We start from the raw sequence: 17,392 nt of genomic DNA, 5'->3' as shown, positions 1-17,392 counted from the left end.
AGCAGAGGGTGGGAGGGGGGGGCACATGGAGGACCCCTGTGCCCCCAGCTGTCTGAGCCAGCTAATGACTCGTCTCAGGGGGGCTGTTGTAAGAGAGCAGGGAAATTGAAACAGACGCCTCGACTAGGAGCTGCTACATGTGTGGCTGCGTGCTGCCATTCAAAACACCAGAGAGCATAATGTATGTAGTCCAGCACAAGCACCAATGTTATGTTTATTAATGTGATGGCATATAATCACTATTATTATTTTCCAAGTAGCACTTCACTATTTATGCTGAAATATTAATACTACTTCTAAGGATGGTCCCGTATCTTATAAGAAATTAAAGATACTGGTTGTAGTTTTTTTTTCCCAATAATGACATTCTGTTTGTTTGTATACATCAACTCTCTTCAAGATTAATCTATTACATCTAGTACAGACATAACAACAATGTGTGTCTCAGGTGTTGTCTCCTATATTTTGCCCACGCTCAAACAATGCATCCCCGGGCCCTCTGAGCTCCACTCTCCCCCCACGTTAGCATCTTCAATCCCCTGCTGAGCCCATCTTACTCCTCCAAGACAGCCCCATCTCCCTAAAGGTAATGACCGAATTAGGCCTAATGTTGTACACTGGCTAATGGCACAGTGCCGCACATTATAGCATGTGCAACTGGCAACGACAACAGCAATAATCCCTGAGCCCCTTGTCCTCCTGCACTCCACCCCTGGGGCTGGGACGGTGCACAGGGAAATGAATGGAGTTTGCCACACTACAATGAGCTTTTGATGGGAGACAATGGAGGAGGCTGCCAGCACCACACAGGGTGGTAAGAGGAGAGCAATATGGGGCCCATCTACCGGCCCTCCCTCTCCACTCCCCCCAGGCCCCTGGCCCCCGCTCCCAGATTCATAATGGCATCCGGAGGGGGAAAGAAGGGAAAGTGATGTCAAATGTCAGGAAATCAGAAAGATGGCAAGCTGACAACCCCCTCCTATCGTCCCATCCCTCCTATCCCTTTGCCCAACGGTAGCACAGGTTAATATCACATTTATAAAATCACTTACAAGAAACAAAGCCGGCTCTTAGCCCCCTGTCACTCTCAGACAGTCATATAGAGAGCTGTGCCGCGGGCTAACTTAGGTAACCATTTGTTCACTGATAGCCCCATACCTGTCCTTCACTCTATCTAAGGCTGCAGCCACACAGCTACTTTGGACCACTACCAACTCTCACTGCGCACTACATTTTTAGGAGGTAACAGGTCTGCCTCTACTTTACATGAAGCTTTCAATAACTTTGATAATCCCATTCATTATTTATTACTCAGTGTTACACAATGATTCATGCATTCATACATTTGATACATTAAGGTACATACTTTGTTAAAGCTAAGATGATGCTGCCAACTTAGTTTTTTTTTTCTTAAGAAATTGTTTTTCAAATCTGTCTACATTTTATACTCTGCCAAAGTGACATGGGTGTTTTGAGTTTTTTTTTGTTTTGTTTTCATTCTTATACATTGCTTTCTTAAGGCTGGACTTGCCACTTGAGCCAAGAGCAGTTAATGCAATTAATAGCAAATAGCAAATCAACAGTCCTCATTGGGCACAAACGTCACCCAGAGTCAACGTGGTGCTACAGCACTCTTCATCGATCTTATGCAGTTCTTTATCCATATATTATGGTTCATTATAGCAATAAATATGAGACAATTAACCTTAACTTTCTGTTTCCCCTTAATAGTTTTAAATTTAACTAAAACATTTTGTCCCCTGTATTTGTCACATACCGCATATATTCTTAACTTAATTGTTTCACAAACTCTAAATCCAAGATGTCATTTTTTGTGACTGCACATTACATCCATTTGAAAATGTTATTTTTTGAGCATCATTTTATCAATGGTTCCCTGGTAAACCAGCCAACAAATGTTGCTGTTTGGAAAGTTTGGAAAATATTCTGCACTATAATTTTGTGGGTCTAAACAAAGCTTTGTCCCTTTTTATAATGATGACCCATCAATGGGACAGGTGCATTTTAAGAGGTTAAGTAACTGTTTGAATTCATGAGCGATTTTGTAGCATCATAACTGCTTCACTGTGTTTTTATGTCACTGAGCCAAGATTGCAGAGTTGTACCCAGTTAGTATGGAACTGTAGATACCAATCCAAACTACCATACTTATTTAACATAAAAAAAATAATAATTGTTTTCCCTGTCTTGTGTTTTTTCAGCCAATGGAATGAGTGATCCCACGAGTTCCAGTGTGGGCAGCGCCACGAGTCCCAAACTTGAGCCACCTCCTTCGCCACACGCCAACCGCAAGAAACACAGACGGAAAAAGAGTACGGGCATCACAAAGCCCGATGGCTTATCTGCAGGCAACGAAGGTACGACACAATCGCATTGCTACTGGTTTGAAATGACCTAAACTTATGAAGCAAAAAAATGAATTGTCTATGGGATACACAAACAAGACAAACTGTTCTGTTTCAATCCACCTATTTTTATGCACATTTTCCACTGAAGCTTTCGCTCTACCGAACAGACTAAAAATAGCGGCAGCTGAAAACATTAAATCTGTGTGGATCAATGATGCGACTGTAATGGTCCTCAGATTAATACATGATATACTTTCATCGCGTTTTCTTCGTTGTTTTCCACTGAGGTTTGATCAGCGCTCTTCTTACACCAGAATCCTGTTGCACCCTCTTCTTCTGCAGTGGCACCTGACTGATGAACGAGTGCCACTTGCTGTTTCTATATTGATGAACCAGCTCCGAATATTCCCATAACAGCAACGCACATTAGTTTGCACTTTCTTATGCTGATTTTCTGGAAATGTTGTTAAAATTTACACTGAATTTGAAACCTGGCTAATTTAGAGGCCCAGGTTCATTTCCTGTTGGTACAAGTACAAAAAAACAAAATCTGAAAATCTGGAGAAACTAGAATTTTTTTATTTTTATATGGAAGCGTCACTTTTTTATGGATTTTATCATTTGATATTGAATTAAAGATATGCTAGTCATAAAGCAGCCACACAGTGACTTCAATTCAACTTTTCGCACTAAGATTTCTCCAGTCATTATGAAAAACAGAGCATGTAATCTTTTATACTCTGACTGAATATGCCTATGAAGTACATAAAGGTGTGTAGTTTTGTATCTCTATGTGGCCCCCTGCACAGTGCGCCCTCACAGCCCCCTTTTCTTTTACCGTAGTCTGAATGGCCTGATCTCCAGAAGCCGTGGCCCTCCTCAGCAGGGGAGTGGCAGTCAGCTCTCCACCCAATTAATAATGATTCTCCAGCCCAATGATGAATGGAGTCCCCTAATTGGATGGCATTGTGAAAACACTGGGACGCATTTCAGAGGCCATAAAACTGATGTCACCAGAGTGGGATGATCAATCAACAAGATTGATACGCTGGATAACAACAACAATGGCATTGACGCCTCCTAAATGGGGCTAAGCATTTATAATCATTATACTTTTTTATCATGGTCTCTGACAGCTTCTCTTTAAAGTCTGAATGGGTCTGTTGACCACATTGTTGTTTAGAGTGAACATCATCAGCACCTCGGAGATAAGTGGTGTGAGATAAGTAGCGCTGTTTTTGTTGTTAGAGTAGTATGTGGTCACATCAGAATACTAGTGAAAGTTAATCTCTGATCTGATCGTTTTGTGGATTTGGCATGGTCTCTCACAGTTGCTCTACATGTACAGATGCAGCTCCCAGCATAGTGTTAAAGTGTAATGTCCATTAATTCTGTTTTATTTAACATTACTTAGCTCTTAATGGGGCTCTCCTGGCAGAGTTACACAGTCGCGTTAAAACCTTGAATGAGTGATGGCTGGCATTATCAAACGTCATCAGATCTCATCGATAAATGCCCTACGCAGGAATAATTGAAGTCAAATTACTCCTGGACTTCTCGAGGAGGAAATCTAAGAGCAATCAGACTGGAGGAGGCAGATTCTGAATGTTTCTCACGTCATCAAACACGCACATTGTTTTCTATCTCTCTCATGGTTCTCTGCAAGGTTTTCTATTAGCATCACCTTGTCTGTTCTGCTGAATGCTCTGGAATACAGACATATCGCTTAAATATTGGATTCACCCAAGTCTGGGATGTGAGTTGTCTCCTGTTGAAAGAACAGTAAAGAAAGAGAGAGATGAGAAGAAAGGAAAGGAAAGGAGAGGAGAGGTGGGATCCTTGAATAAATTGCCATCAGTTTATCTCATTTACGGGGCAATCAGAAGCATGCAATGCAGGCTGAAATTGAATTTTAGTAGTTTTGAAGCATCATAAATCAAAACAGCGTTGCACACGTCTTAAGGTGAGAAATCATTTTGGTCAACATGGGACGGGTAGGATGTAGGAGGGAGCCTGGAGAAACTGTTGCTGCACCATTATTTCCAAATATGGTACTACAGTAGTTAGCAAGACTCTTCTGCATGGCTGCTGAAGTGGGAGAAAATCTTACACATATTTTATAACCGCAAGTTCATTATTATGATTATGAGAGGTTAAATGACAGATAGTAATTGAACATTTGTCACTTTTCAGCAAACTTCCAAACAGGCATTAGTTGAGGTTTCAATTTTAAGCCTTGTGATGGCATTTATTTCAAATCAATGTAAAGCCATATTTATTTATAATCAATTTAAAGACATATTTGGATAATGTATAAATTCTCTGTTATGTCTACGGTGCTGCACTTCCACTAAGGATATGCACAATGGACACAGTCCCTAATATCCTATGCACTGTCAGAGCTGTGTGCTGTAATGAACTTCTCATGTGCTTAAAGAATGATGCAGGATGCATGGCGAGACAACTGACAGCCCCGTAATGTGTTTCCCAGCAGCCGCTCGGCGACGAGCTTTCTCGGTGTGTCGCTCGCCATAAACCCACTGGAAAATCGATGGCCGATAAAGAGTTGTGTTCAGGGGGAGCCCCCTCTGATTAATGCAGACTGTCAGGGAGCATCATTAATGTATTTCTCTTTTAAAGAAAGTGTATCAAATGCTCATTGTTTTGGGTTTTTTAGCTTGTCCAATGTGAGCAGAAAGGGAGGTGCAGGAATGGAGGGAAATTGTGACGAGAGGCTCCTTCCTGAACCTTCACAGCTTTATGGATGAAGATATTTACTTAAGGTCACAGAAATAAGGGAGAAAACAGGAGCTGAGTGTTTGCTTCAATGTTTGAAATGTTAAGAAGGTGTTAAAGTATTGAGTTACATCTCCCTCACAATATTTGAAGCAATTCTATTGACAGACATCAAATCGAACCAAATTGAAATCAACAGGCTTACAGTTCTTAAGCAGACTAAAGGCAGCATTACTCATACTGTGAGACATTAACTCTATAAGCTATAATGGACTCAAATGTGATAAACAGTATTGTGTTTGGAACAGAAGGACTGGGCTTAATTCACTTTATTTGGATGAATTACATTTTTTAATCAGATCTATCTTTAAATGGTTTATAAACCTCTTATTAAATAAAATATTTAATGGATTTTAATCAAGTAGTTTTATTTTACAATTTTAAATTGATTGAATTTAAAGTGGTTGAAAGGACTCCTCTACTGGATTGTATCAGCAATTAGAAGACATTATTTTTATGTGTAGAGAAAGTGAACTCCTAAATTTAAAACCAAATCCAACAGGGGGGTGCTAATGTTAGCTGTTTATTGCATAGTTGCTGAGGAATATGTTATCTGCTCTAATGAAATCAATGGAAAAAACAAATTTGCTCAATAGGAACAAAATATTGACATTATTGCATACTTGTAGTAGGACGAATACAGTTGGAATGTGACCCTAAAACTTATACAGACGGATATTTCACTAGAAATACAATCATATATCACATTGTCATCCAGGCACAATAGAATCAACTGCTGCAACTTTGCTGATCTACCAATGTCTCTAAATGAACACATATATGAAGAATACCACAGAAATATGTAAATAACAACTGATTGACAATTCTTTTATCAATCATTCAGACCATTGACTGTCTTACACTACAAGTTCTGCAGGTTAGGATCAGAATAGTCTTGTTGCTCCTGACTGGAACAACAAATCACAGTCTCTCTGTGCTCATATTACAAGTTAACCTGCATCGACTGTCGATCACAAACATTTTTAAGTTACACATTGCCTGCCCACCTTAATCCAGTATCCTTTTGTCCTGCACCTTAGTAAACTAAGGGTTAATATCCTCTGGAGTCCAGCTGAGGATTAGGAAATGGAGGTTTAACTGCCTGTGCTAATGGTGGGTGTTTATCTCAATACTTTGTTTTGTCACTCCCCGACTCGCTCTCATTTCCGAAAGCTGTCCCTGGAGCCTCCACTCTTGTAATGGCTTAGCTTTCTGAGCGCCACAGTATGGAGGGAAAGGAATAACAAGATTCTCATTTGGGCTCCATACACACTGCCCACAGATACATGTATAATTGGCCCTGTTTTCATTCTGCTCTGTTGTTAAATGCACTAGCTATTAGGGTAGTGGTATTGGTGCTGATTTCATGTGTTTGTTTATTGTTGGAAGGTGTGTTGTGCTGCTTGTTTGTTTGAGCATGTGCGTGCGCATGTAAAAGTGTGCAGAAGTGTGTGTGTGTGTGTGTGTGTGTTAGTACACGAGCGTGGGTATGTATGTGTGTGTCAGATAGATAAAGAGTGTGCTCTATCTCTCTCTCCCTCCCCATTCTCTTCTTTCTGAGTTTGGTCGTGGTTCCCCTGGGGCCCCTGTCGCAGTAATGGCCTGCTCCTGATTGCTCTGATACAGGTTAGGAATATTGGCTTTAATGATGTGTAAAATGAGCAAGCAGTGCCTGTGACATTTACAGATGGCACCGCCTTGGCCTGTTCTTCCCAACTGCTCGTTAATTCACGGGAACGGCAAGCACTTCTTTAAGTGACTGCCTGATGCATGCATACGACACTGCACAACACATCCTACACAACAAAACAATAGCTCACCTTGTGTACCTCTGCACCTTGTCATCATTTCAGCCAAGTGTTCACACAAATGGCAAAAAAAAAGAAGAGTCCTTAAGGCTAAGAACTGTTTGCTAAGTCCTTTGGAAGGGTTCGTCACACCGGTCTCCAGAGGTCTTTGAGAGGCTTAGACAGAATAGATGCTGCGTTGTTGTCTGCCGTACAGACGGCACAGCTGGGCTCAGCACCAAACCCCTGAGGTGCTAATCTGGTCCACAGGTCCTCGGCGGTGCATCTGCCGCACATACACAGCAATAGAGGAATCACCGTCCTCAGGTCACCCTCTTTTCTTTTAGGTTCCACTTTGATTTTCAGGTCAAACAAACACCTTTTAGCTAGGTGTTAAAATGTGACGTACAGCACCTAAACAGGTTTAAAAGGGGCAAGAATTTCTTGTAATGATTAAATAATACTCAGATCCTTTACTCAAGTAAAAGTACCAATACAACAATTTAAAAATATTCTGCCCCAGATTCCAAATCCAACTGAAGTAAAAAGTGTACTTTGAAAGTAATTATTTGTTACTCCATTGTCTATATTGATGCCTCAAGTAGCATTTTACTGTTGTAGGTTGAGGTTCTTTATATATAGTTACAGCTAGTGCTATATTTTATTCCAGTGATTACCAACGTAGGGGTCAGGCCCCCATCCAAAGGGTCACAAGATAAACCTTAGGGGTAGCGATATGATTCATGGGTTAGAAAAGAAGAAAGAAATTATGCTTTAGTTATGCTACACAAATTTTTGCTAACTTTGCTTGACCTTTTTGGGGTTAGTCACAGAGGTAGGGAACCATTGGTTTAATCTTTTGCAATGAATAGGCCATTTTGACATGAAATAGCAGGGTAAACACAGGTGTTACCAATGATGCTAATTGAAGTTCCAGTCTGTTCAGGTCAAACAGAGTCTGCTACACTAAACTGGAACATTAATTAGTGTCATTGGTAACACCTGTGTTAACCCCACTATCTCATGTCAACAACATATACATTTATCATATGATTTATGTGTAATCTTGAGTATAAAGTAGCATGAAATGGAAATATTTAAGTACAAGTCCTTCAAAACTGTTCGTATGTGTAGTGCTTGAGCAAATATACTTAGTTACTTAATGTTAGAAATATATTTACTATCTATTTTGGTATCTTGAAGCAATCGTTTGTTATTGGCGATACATTCTGCTTATTAAAGTGTCTGTGATAGAAGCCATGAAGTATCTGATGTCTGAGAAGTTCCCCAACAGTTTTATGATCCATGTAAATGGTGGACCGAGATGTGCATCTTTATCTGTCCCTTCCTCTTTGTAGCTCCATGGCCATTACAGTCTAATTTCCTTTTTTTATTATGTCGTGTTAATTAAGGAAAATCATATTTTGCTCATTCTTCACAGTTGGCTCCTCCGTTAGCTTTAAATTGTGTTTCCTTCTTGTCCGCCCACTGGCAGAGCTGTGTTAATTTATTTCTAATTGGCAAGAACTTGTTGATTGTAGGCTCCAAGATAGATTTGGTCAGGAGGTTAATGCTCATGTTAATGTGACATGGTGATCGTTCCTCTGCTAGCCATGTGCTAACTGCAACCACTGAGTAATAACAGAAGCACTAATGACCATTTTACAAGCTCATCGTGGCAGGTGCCTGTAAGATAGCAGCGTTACCTTTGACACATTGTTCGCGCCCAGATTTACTGTCTCTGTGAAGACCACTTTGACCTCAACATCATGCTTACCTGGAGCAGAATTGCTTTGGCTTATGGAGCTGAATTGCCACACTGTGGATGGCATTAAAAAGTAATATCAGCGTGCTGGAGCTGCATGTAATGACAGTACCTGTGTCACACATAAAAGATTCCTGCTGCACGTGTTCCTCTGTCTCTTTAGTGGCTATAGTATGTGTCGCTTGTGCATTACTATGCATGGAGAATTAGATTTGTTTTCCCTTGTATACTCATCAGTTTAAGAAACCAGTCATGCGTTGCTTTTTTAATCTCCATAATGAAAGTGTTTTAATGCCTCCAATTTATTGCCTGGGCAGCCAACAGAATAATTAGCTTTGTTCAGGTTTTCTAAAAAGATGAAAACACAAGTACAACAACATTTGAGTCTGAGAACCACAAATTATAATCACATGCATTAGTTATTGTACCTGGAGTTATATTGGACAAGAAAAAAAATGATTTTTACTGTATGTAATCCAATCAATCAAGCTTTGTTTTCTTATCGTATTTTTTAATTCTCTGTCACTTTTTGGTACCTTTTAACCTGGCCATTCTGATTTCATCAAAAAATAAATTGTTATATTTTTGTCCCCACCAGTGCTTTAAAATGTCACACCCACATGAAGACTTTTCCACCATAAGTCTAAATAAAGAGGCTTCCAGGCCTTTATTGATTCTCTCTGACCTGTAGTCGATTCCACAAACTAAATCAGATAATTGAAGTCGGTGTCAGGCTAATTGGATTATTGCTTTCCCCCTGAAGAGATGGCCCTCCACCGCAGCACAGGGATTGCTACATTAGTGGAGTCCGTCAGACATCTGTCATTTAACGGCACAGGGCCGTGTCTGCCACCAAGGAGGGTGAATTGATTATAAATATAAAGTGTAGTAATTTCTTTGATTAGATGATTTGTGTGATAATCTTATCATCATCAGGCTGCCATCACTTTATAACTCCTACAGAGTTAATTTAGTATTAAACATCTCCTCACACATCAAATGCCAGAATGGATTGCATTAGAAGTACAAATATATTTTGTACATAAAACAATTTTTTCTTTTTAATTTAACTTATATTAAAAATTAATGATAAAGCTACACAGGAATAGCATTGCCCTTGTGTCTACTCGCCTGCAGTCCTCGAAACATGGTTTATGCAAATGAGATGACTATTTGCATAGACATAATTAGGTAATTACAAATCATTTGGCTATGAGCTCAAGCATGTGCACAGACCAGAGATGTTACACAAGTCACATTGTACTGTACGGAGTTAATGAATTGCTTCTGAACAGCAGAGGCTTTATAGCATGTGTTGGACCATATGTTGTGTCAGACCTCTTGTTTGAAAACGACAGGTGACATTTTCATAAATCTTAGTTAAACACAAAGAACGGGGGGGCACTTCAATATTTCAAGCCAGTTTGTAGCTTAATTATTAATTAGTTGTCATTATATAAATAAATAAATAAAAAATAGATAAATAAAAAAATAAAAATATATATATATATATATATATACATACACGACTTACATTGTTTTTGAGTTGTTGGCAAAATGTAAACAAGCCTGGTTGATTTTGGACATAGTAGTTAAGCTGTATAGTAATACTATTATAACACATCATTATCGTCTTCTTTTTTCCTCTAGTCAGTATATCATGCCCTGGAAAAACTGTCGTCAAAGCAGGCATTGAGAGAATTATAGAACATGTTTAAATCACGATTAGTCTTACTGAAACAGTTTTGACAAGAAATATTTAATTTAAAGCAAAGATCTTGAAATAAATACCTAATCCCTAATCTTGTATGCTGAAAGATGAAATACTAAAAGACCAGTACGAACAGTCTACATTGAAAAAGCATTTAAGTTAGAAATCCCTGTCTATTTCTTAATTTATTCAATATGTCAATGAAATCTCTAGTTTTTAAGTTTTTTTAGGGGCCAGTGTTTAACATTTAGGAGGATCTATTGCTTAGAATAAGCCGTTTTTATCTACAGAAGGAGCGAGTTCACTTCCACAGAGGCCTTCATGTTGATCTGCCATATTTCTACAGTAGCCCAGAACAGACAAACCAACGTTTTTTCCTTCAACGTTTGAGGCCACTGTAGTTTCTCCTAGACGCTTGGAAAGCTGAGTTGTATGGAGATGGTTGCATTCTGCAACTTTACCACTGTCACTAAATCTTACATACTGGTTCTTTTATATGAAAAGTGAACTACAACTCCCAAGGTACATTTCAACAGGAACCATCCTATCACTGAGCCTAATATTAATATTATGTTATGTGCAATAAATACCAGCAGCTAAAGAATACAGTGTTGTGATAATATATAATATAATCTGCATCCTTAATAAATTTGCTTTTGAATTCTGGTTAAATGTTATATTATTATTATAATATTTACACCCGTCCCATCTTCTAAAATGGCGGGCAAAACATAAATTCTTTGAAAAGAAGCTGAAATAATTAGAACAAAATTTTCTTTTTTTTTTCCAGACCCCTTTCATCTATTGTTTTATAACTTTGACATAAGTGCAAAAAATGCCCCAAATCAGACGTTATATCACAAAAAAATATTTTTTAAGGGTGGTATTGTGTTTTGATTGGTAATGGCAATGGCCTTTGAAGTCATTTCACTCCAGCAGAAAGGGAAATGTGTCCTAGCATTCATGAGATTTTGAGGCATCATCAAACAAAACAGCAGTGGGAGGGAGCGCAGGACGTGCCAAGAAATCATTTGAGTGTTGCTGAGTTCAACAGAAGCTCATTCCATCGTGCATTCGTGCATGGATGGGCCTCAATCACTGAGCTGTGCCGCTGACTTGCAGAGTCAGATTTCACAACCGACATGACCAATTTATTGTTTATTTGTGTTTTCCAGAGCAAGAGGATTCCTTCGAGTTCATCATTGTGTCGCTGACCGGTCAGACGTGGAACTTCGAAGCATCTACATATGAGGAGAGGGAACTGTGGGTCCAAGCAATTGAGAGCCAGATCTTTGCCAGCCTGCAGTCCTGCGAGAGCATAAAGAACAAGGTACAGTAGGTCATGGAAGATGAGAATTATCATCATCATCCTACAATTCTGCTGCTTCATTTACATTCCTCTTTTTCCCTGCTTTCCCAACCTGTACTGCGCCCTCCCCCTTCCCCGCCCGTCCTCACCCACTTCAAGCTGTCACATGTGGGAGGTTGTCAGACAGGTGCACCGCAGTGTGGGGGATCTCTTATTAGAACTGACAGACATCAGAGATAGAACACGGCTTGTGTCAGCATACTGGGGAGACAAGGCCTCATTTTCATATTCATATTTTCTCTGCCTCAGTTTTTTCCTAAGACTTTGAAAAACCTCTTCCCTCCCTCTCCTCACTGGTTGTCTATGATTTGAGTCCAGCTGTAATTGTTTGCCTTCTCTTACTCTTGCAATAATTAGTTCCTGCCGACTTATTCTCTCCCTCGCTTCTTACAGTCTCGGTTAGGCAGCCAAAGTGATGCAATGGCCATTCAGTCCATACGAAACGTGAGGGGGAACAGCTTCTGTGTGGACTGTGATGCACCCAGTGAGTATAATTCTTCAGCTGATTATTCACTGATAAAGGTATTTTATAGTAGTAAACAAAGAGTTATACATAAAAACATTCCCCAACATATACTACAGACTTTAATATCTCTAGGCAATGCAACACAACTAAACTTGATTGCTTGCTCTCACTACTGAAATACTGAAATCCTTCCACTCAGGTTGGTTTTGCAGTACAGCATTTCAAAGGGAAAAACTCCACTTAGAGGGTTTAATGTCAGTTAGAAAAGCTAGGGATGTTATATTTAAGACAGCTCATTCTTTTACCTACGATTATAAGTACATTTATTTGCTAAATATTGTTACCAGAGACAAAATCCTAATTTGGGTTATCAAGTGAAGCTAAACAGCAACCACTATGGCTGTGTCTGATGGCTGTAACACCTTTTATCCAAACATACCCCAAAACGCAGAATCTACAAAGATCCAAGTTTAAGCAAAAATAATGAAAATAAAGTTATTTTGTCAAAGGTTAGAACGTAGGGTAATACTTACAAAACATTTTCTCCAAGAGAGGTTACCAAAGTGAAAGAAGTTCAAAAAGGAACTCATCATCTCCTGTCTAATTTATAAAGCTTCTCTTGTTACTGTCTTTCTCGTCGTTTTAATTATTTCATATCTTCTATCACGCAGACCCAGACTGGGCCAGCCTGAACCTGGGCGCCTTGATGTGCATCGAGTGCTCCGGGATCCACAGAAACTTGGGCACCCACCTGTCTCGCGTCCGCTCCCTGGACCTGGATGATTGGCCGGTGGAGCTCAGCATGGTGATGACGGCCATCGGCAACGCAATGGCCAACAGCGTGTGGGAGGGCGCTTTGGAGGGCTACACCAAGCCAGGGAGCGACAGCACCAGGTTAGCATCCCTCTACAAATAAAGGTGCTGCTTAATGAAGCATGCAGAGATTATAGAACGAGAAGGCAGCACTGTCTTCTCTCCATTAGCTGCCGTTTATTAGCCACCCACATTTCAGCACAGGGAGTTCACACCACAAAATGCTCCATAAGAAGCACCGGGGGTCCATAAATGTCAGTCTGCTGAGCCAAGAACCCAGTATTTTATGCTTGAGCATCGGTCCATCCTGTACACGTTAATCACAATGCCTTCATTTTATTTGAGTCAGTACTTTGTCTGCAACTATATCCCTTTGTTTCTACATCTTAGCATATAATATCTAATAGTTGCAACACATCTGTTTTCTAGTACATCCATCCCTCTGCTAACTTGACTTGAGAGTCATGTGTGACAAACTTACTCTAAACCTCCATCTAAACCACATCAGGAACCAGCCTTAGCTCTTTGTTCCTGCTCAATATCAGTGTGCACGGATGAGAGTTTAATAGTAGGCAGGAATGTGGTATTTCTCCAAACTTATAAAACTTACTTAAGCAGAGTTTTTACTTTTGGAACCTAACAAGTAGCTTTCCATCTTTTTAATATGTATCTCTTAAATTATACTTTGCCACTTACCCCGCACTGCCCTGCCCCAACTTACTCCAACGACTATACGTTCCCTTTCCTCTGAGGTACCCAGATCTGGTAGGAGGATTGTTTATCTCTTGGTGACAGGTGAGACCTAGCGTCCCAGTCTGACTAATGACCTGCTGTGTGGCTGTGCAGGTAATTAAGCACACCATTATGGCTAAACCCCACCCCAAGAGCCAGGCCCTCGGGCCCCAAGCTGCCGTGTCACATATCCATCACACAGGGCCGGGTCATCACTCCGTCTGTCTCTGCAAAGACTGTCTGTAGGGTCTCCCTGGTGGCATTAGACTGTTTTAACATCACAGCTTTGTAACTTTGTTACGAAAAGTGACATACCAACAGAGAAAGTTGGTTACTTTTTTTTTTACTACTACTACTAAGTTGATAGCAGATTTTATATATTTAATATATTAGCAGACACGGACAATATCACATTTTAGCATTGCAAGCAGCAGATCTGTTTGTTTGCAGGATACCTCAAAAACATTTACACCAAATTTCACTGAAATCTTTCAAAAGTTTGGCCACAGTACAAGTGACTAGTTTTAAATTTATATTTGGTGGATAGTGCAGCCTTAGTGGAGGTATGTATTCTCTGAGTGCGAAAAATGTAGGCGATTAATACAATACTATATTGTTCACCATAGTGGAAACATGTAAAATAACATACACATATTACTGATAAACCGTGGGGTGCTCAAACCAGTAGTATAAGTTGATACAAGTGGAAGCAGAAAGCACTAAAATACAATGAATCAGCAATAGTTTTGATCATCAATTAATTATTTAAGTCATTTTTCTAACATAAATTCCAAAAACACTCTTGTTATAGGTTGTAAAATGTGAGGATGTGATGGTTTTCTCTGATTCACAGTATTGTAAGTTAGTACAGTTTAAGTAATCAAGTAATAGGAATAGGATATTACTTTGGGCTCAGGCAATTTGAGATGGGTTTTTGTTACGTAACATAAGCAATGGATTAATTAATAATGAATACTGTCAGCAGTTCCAGGCCTAAATTCAGCTTTGAAATGATACTATGGCTTGATAGATAGGACCATTTTTGCACTGCTAATATTTTTTACCACTTTTCTTCATTTCCATGCCAAAAAGTATACAGACCAAAAACCAACAACAACAAAACAGTGTTAAGACATAATGTGATGTAAGAGAACTGCCCCTTGAATACTGTGAATGAAATTTAAGAGAGAGTTTGGGGTGGCCTCCACCACTTACCCACCATAACTTTCTGAAGTCAATATGTTATTAAAATTAAAGAATCGATTCACTTTAAAGACACAATTAACCCATTTAATGAATGCATTGTTTGTGTGTAGAAAAAAAGTGGCGGGTTTTACAGGCTGTTTATATAGCATTTATTGTCAAAGAAGAACCACCACTCACATCATCCATAACCAGAAACATGAGGGATGAGTTTGGCCTTTTTCCCAAATCGTTGAGGTCACAGTCACACTAATGCATGGCTCTGGTTGTGACAGTATCGATTTCTCTGAGAAACTGAGTGCATTTTATGGTTTTGAACTTGTGGAACTACAATACATAAGGCTTTTTTGTCAATGGAGCAGTTTCAGCATACACTTCAGCACAAAATCACTATAATACAGTATACTGTGAGTCACTTTTTCATGTGTACATACTGAGACCACATAAAAAAAAGTTTACTTAAAATGCTGTTTCAGTTTGCAAAACGGTTTTTCATTGTGTTTTCATTCCGCTGGTAGTCTCCTCTCTCTTCTTGAATCCATCCTGCGCTCTCCGGCCAGTTCAGAACTGAATGATGGCCTACAGTTATTTATTGAATGGTATCTGTGCTAAAATGCTCCACCGTGGTCCTGATGAAAGATTATTGATGTTGATTCCTCTCCCTACCACTGTCAGTCCCACGTCGCCTCGAGCTGGAAGGTTCTTCATTGTCTAAAAAATCCGATCTTATCCTGCAGCAGCATCTCCATTAGTTTTCACTGTCAAACAATAAATCTCATTTGCAGCATAACTAATCTTCAGACAAAAAACAGCAGTTGTAACTAATACATATGGCCACTGGTTATTGGGATGCTGATTATTTTGTTGCTGATAGAGCAGCGTACCCTTGTAAAAAAACACTGGTATGAAATTATTTTTGCTTTATCATGAATGATGACTTATAACCAACCTAATGGGTTGTATTTTATTTTATTTTTTATTTCCGTTAACACCATAAATCTTAACCTGACTTTCTCTCTGTGTATGCTCCTCTTTAACTTGAGCGGTGCACATATGAGAGGATTTTAATTGTGTCACATCAGTGACATGTAGCAGCTTTGTGATGGCACCCAGGCAGGCAGTGTATGGCTCTCGAGTCCCACTAAACATTAGTGACACCTAATCTAAACGATTCAGTAACTACCTGAATATCAACTCAGTGTCTGATTGAATGTCTCCTGCAAGACTAGTTTTACCCCTTGCATTTTTGAGATTTAACTTAAAAGCATTCATCCACAAGATTGGTTTAGCTTATGATATTTTGGATCGAAAGAACACAATATATAGATTTGTCGTACGCAGAGCCGCACAGCAACACTAAAAATTACTGGTGTACATCAGACTTATTACAGGCATCATAATGAGAAGCATGTTTGTATCTATGTGTATGTTTTTAGATCTTGTAGTAAAATGTGTGGTGCCACTTTCTTCTCTGGCTGTATTAAAGGTTAATAAATCACTTGCTAATGAAGTTATAAGCCATTAATAGGAACATATGCTGGATTGCCAGTTAAATGTTATAAATGTTGTTAATCCATTAATAAATGCTATTGTGTTTCTCACTGTCTAATAAGCCATCAAGCCTTCATTTCTAAAGGTTAATAAGTCATTAATACATGCTTTTAGTCATGAAGTCTGCAGTTAAGTGTTAATATTTTGTTAGAAATTGATTGATTTGGGTCCAGATCATCTGCAGTCCATTTCCAAGTTAAGTGCTCGGATGCTTCAAACAGCCAAAGTGATTTTTCAAAACCTGGAAAGTTGTTGTTATTCATGGCTTATAACTGATCTACAAAGAATTTATTTATTAACTATTAATAATGGCTTTTGTTACAATGTATAACCCATTCATAAAGGCCTCATTAAAAAGCAGTACAGAATGCATTAAAAGCGGAAGTGAGGCCACAAGTTACATCCATGACAATAAATTTGTCCGAGCCCTGTGTCGTGGCTGATCTCTGCAGTCAGCATATTGGAAGGGAGTTGTTCTTTTAATTAGCACCTGGGAGTCGTTGTGTTTTGCACGTCACCTCTAATTGCTTGGCATGTTCGTGATAGAAAAGACCGCAGACTATTTTGACGGATATTGTTGGGGAGGTCCAACAGCTAACTTTACCCTCATCTTCTACTGGCGCACACACATACACACACTCACACACACATACGCAGACACCAGTTCTCATTTGGGGGAGATGTCCTGGAGCGTGGACGGATGTGGACGGCTATCCCTCACTGACGCGGGCCTCTCACTGTCACCCTCTGTAGGCTCCGCGCCGCCCTCGGCCACAGGCAGGTAATAGCTCTGATGAGAGCCCTCCACTTTGTTTCAGAAATAATTTGCC

The 17,392-nt window shown here is 39.5% G+C and overlaps 1 protein-coding gene across 2 annotated transcripts in view; it reads left to right on the top strand.

Moving 5' to 3' along the window:
* Window positions 1-17,392, top strand: part of agap3 (ArfGAP with GTPase domain, ankyrin repeat and PH domain 3) — a 73,292-nt gene that overhangs the window by 45,483 nt on the left and 10,417 nt on the right. For both annotated transcript variants that reach the window (XM_035670381.1, XM_035670383.1), the window contains exons 13-16: window positions 2,223-2,378; window positions 11,604-11,758; window positions 12,191-12,281; window positions 12,935-13,157. In XM_035670381.1, the coding sequence (XP_035526274.1) occupies window positions 2,223-2,378; window positions 11,604-11,758; window positions 12,191-12,281; window positions 12,935-13,157 (625 nt within the window). The remainder of the gene's footprint in view (window positions 1-2,222; window positions 2,379-11,603; window positions 11,759-12,190; window positions 12,282-12,934; window positions 13,158-17,392) is intronic.

The sequence above is a fragment of the Morone saxatilis genome, unplaced genomic scaffold (assembly GCF_004916995.1).
Source record: "Morone saxatilis isolate NCDOM2014 unplaced genomic scaffold, NCSU_SB_2.0 Contig23, whole genome shotgun sequence".
NCBI lineage: Eukaryota > Metazoa > Chordata > Actinopteri > Moronidae > Morone > Morone saxatilis.
This window is presented reverse-complemented; position numbering and strand designations above follow the sequence as displayed.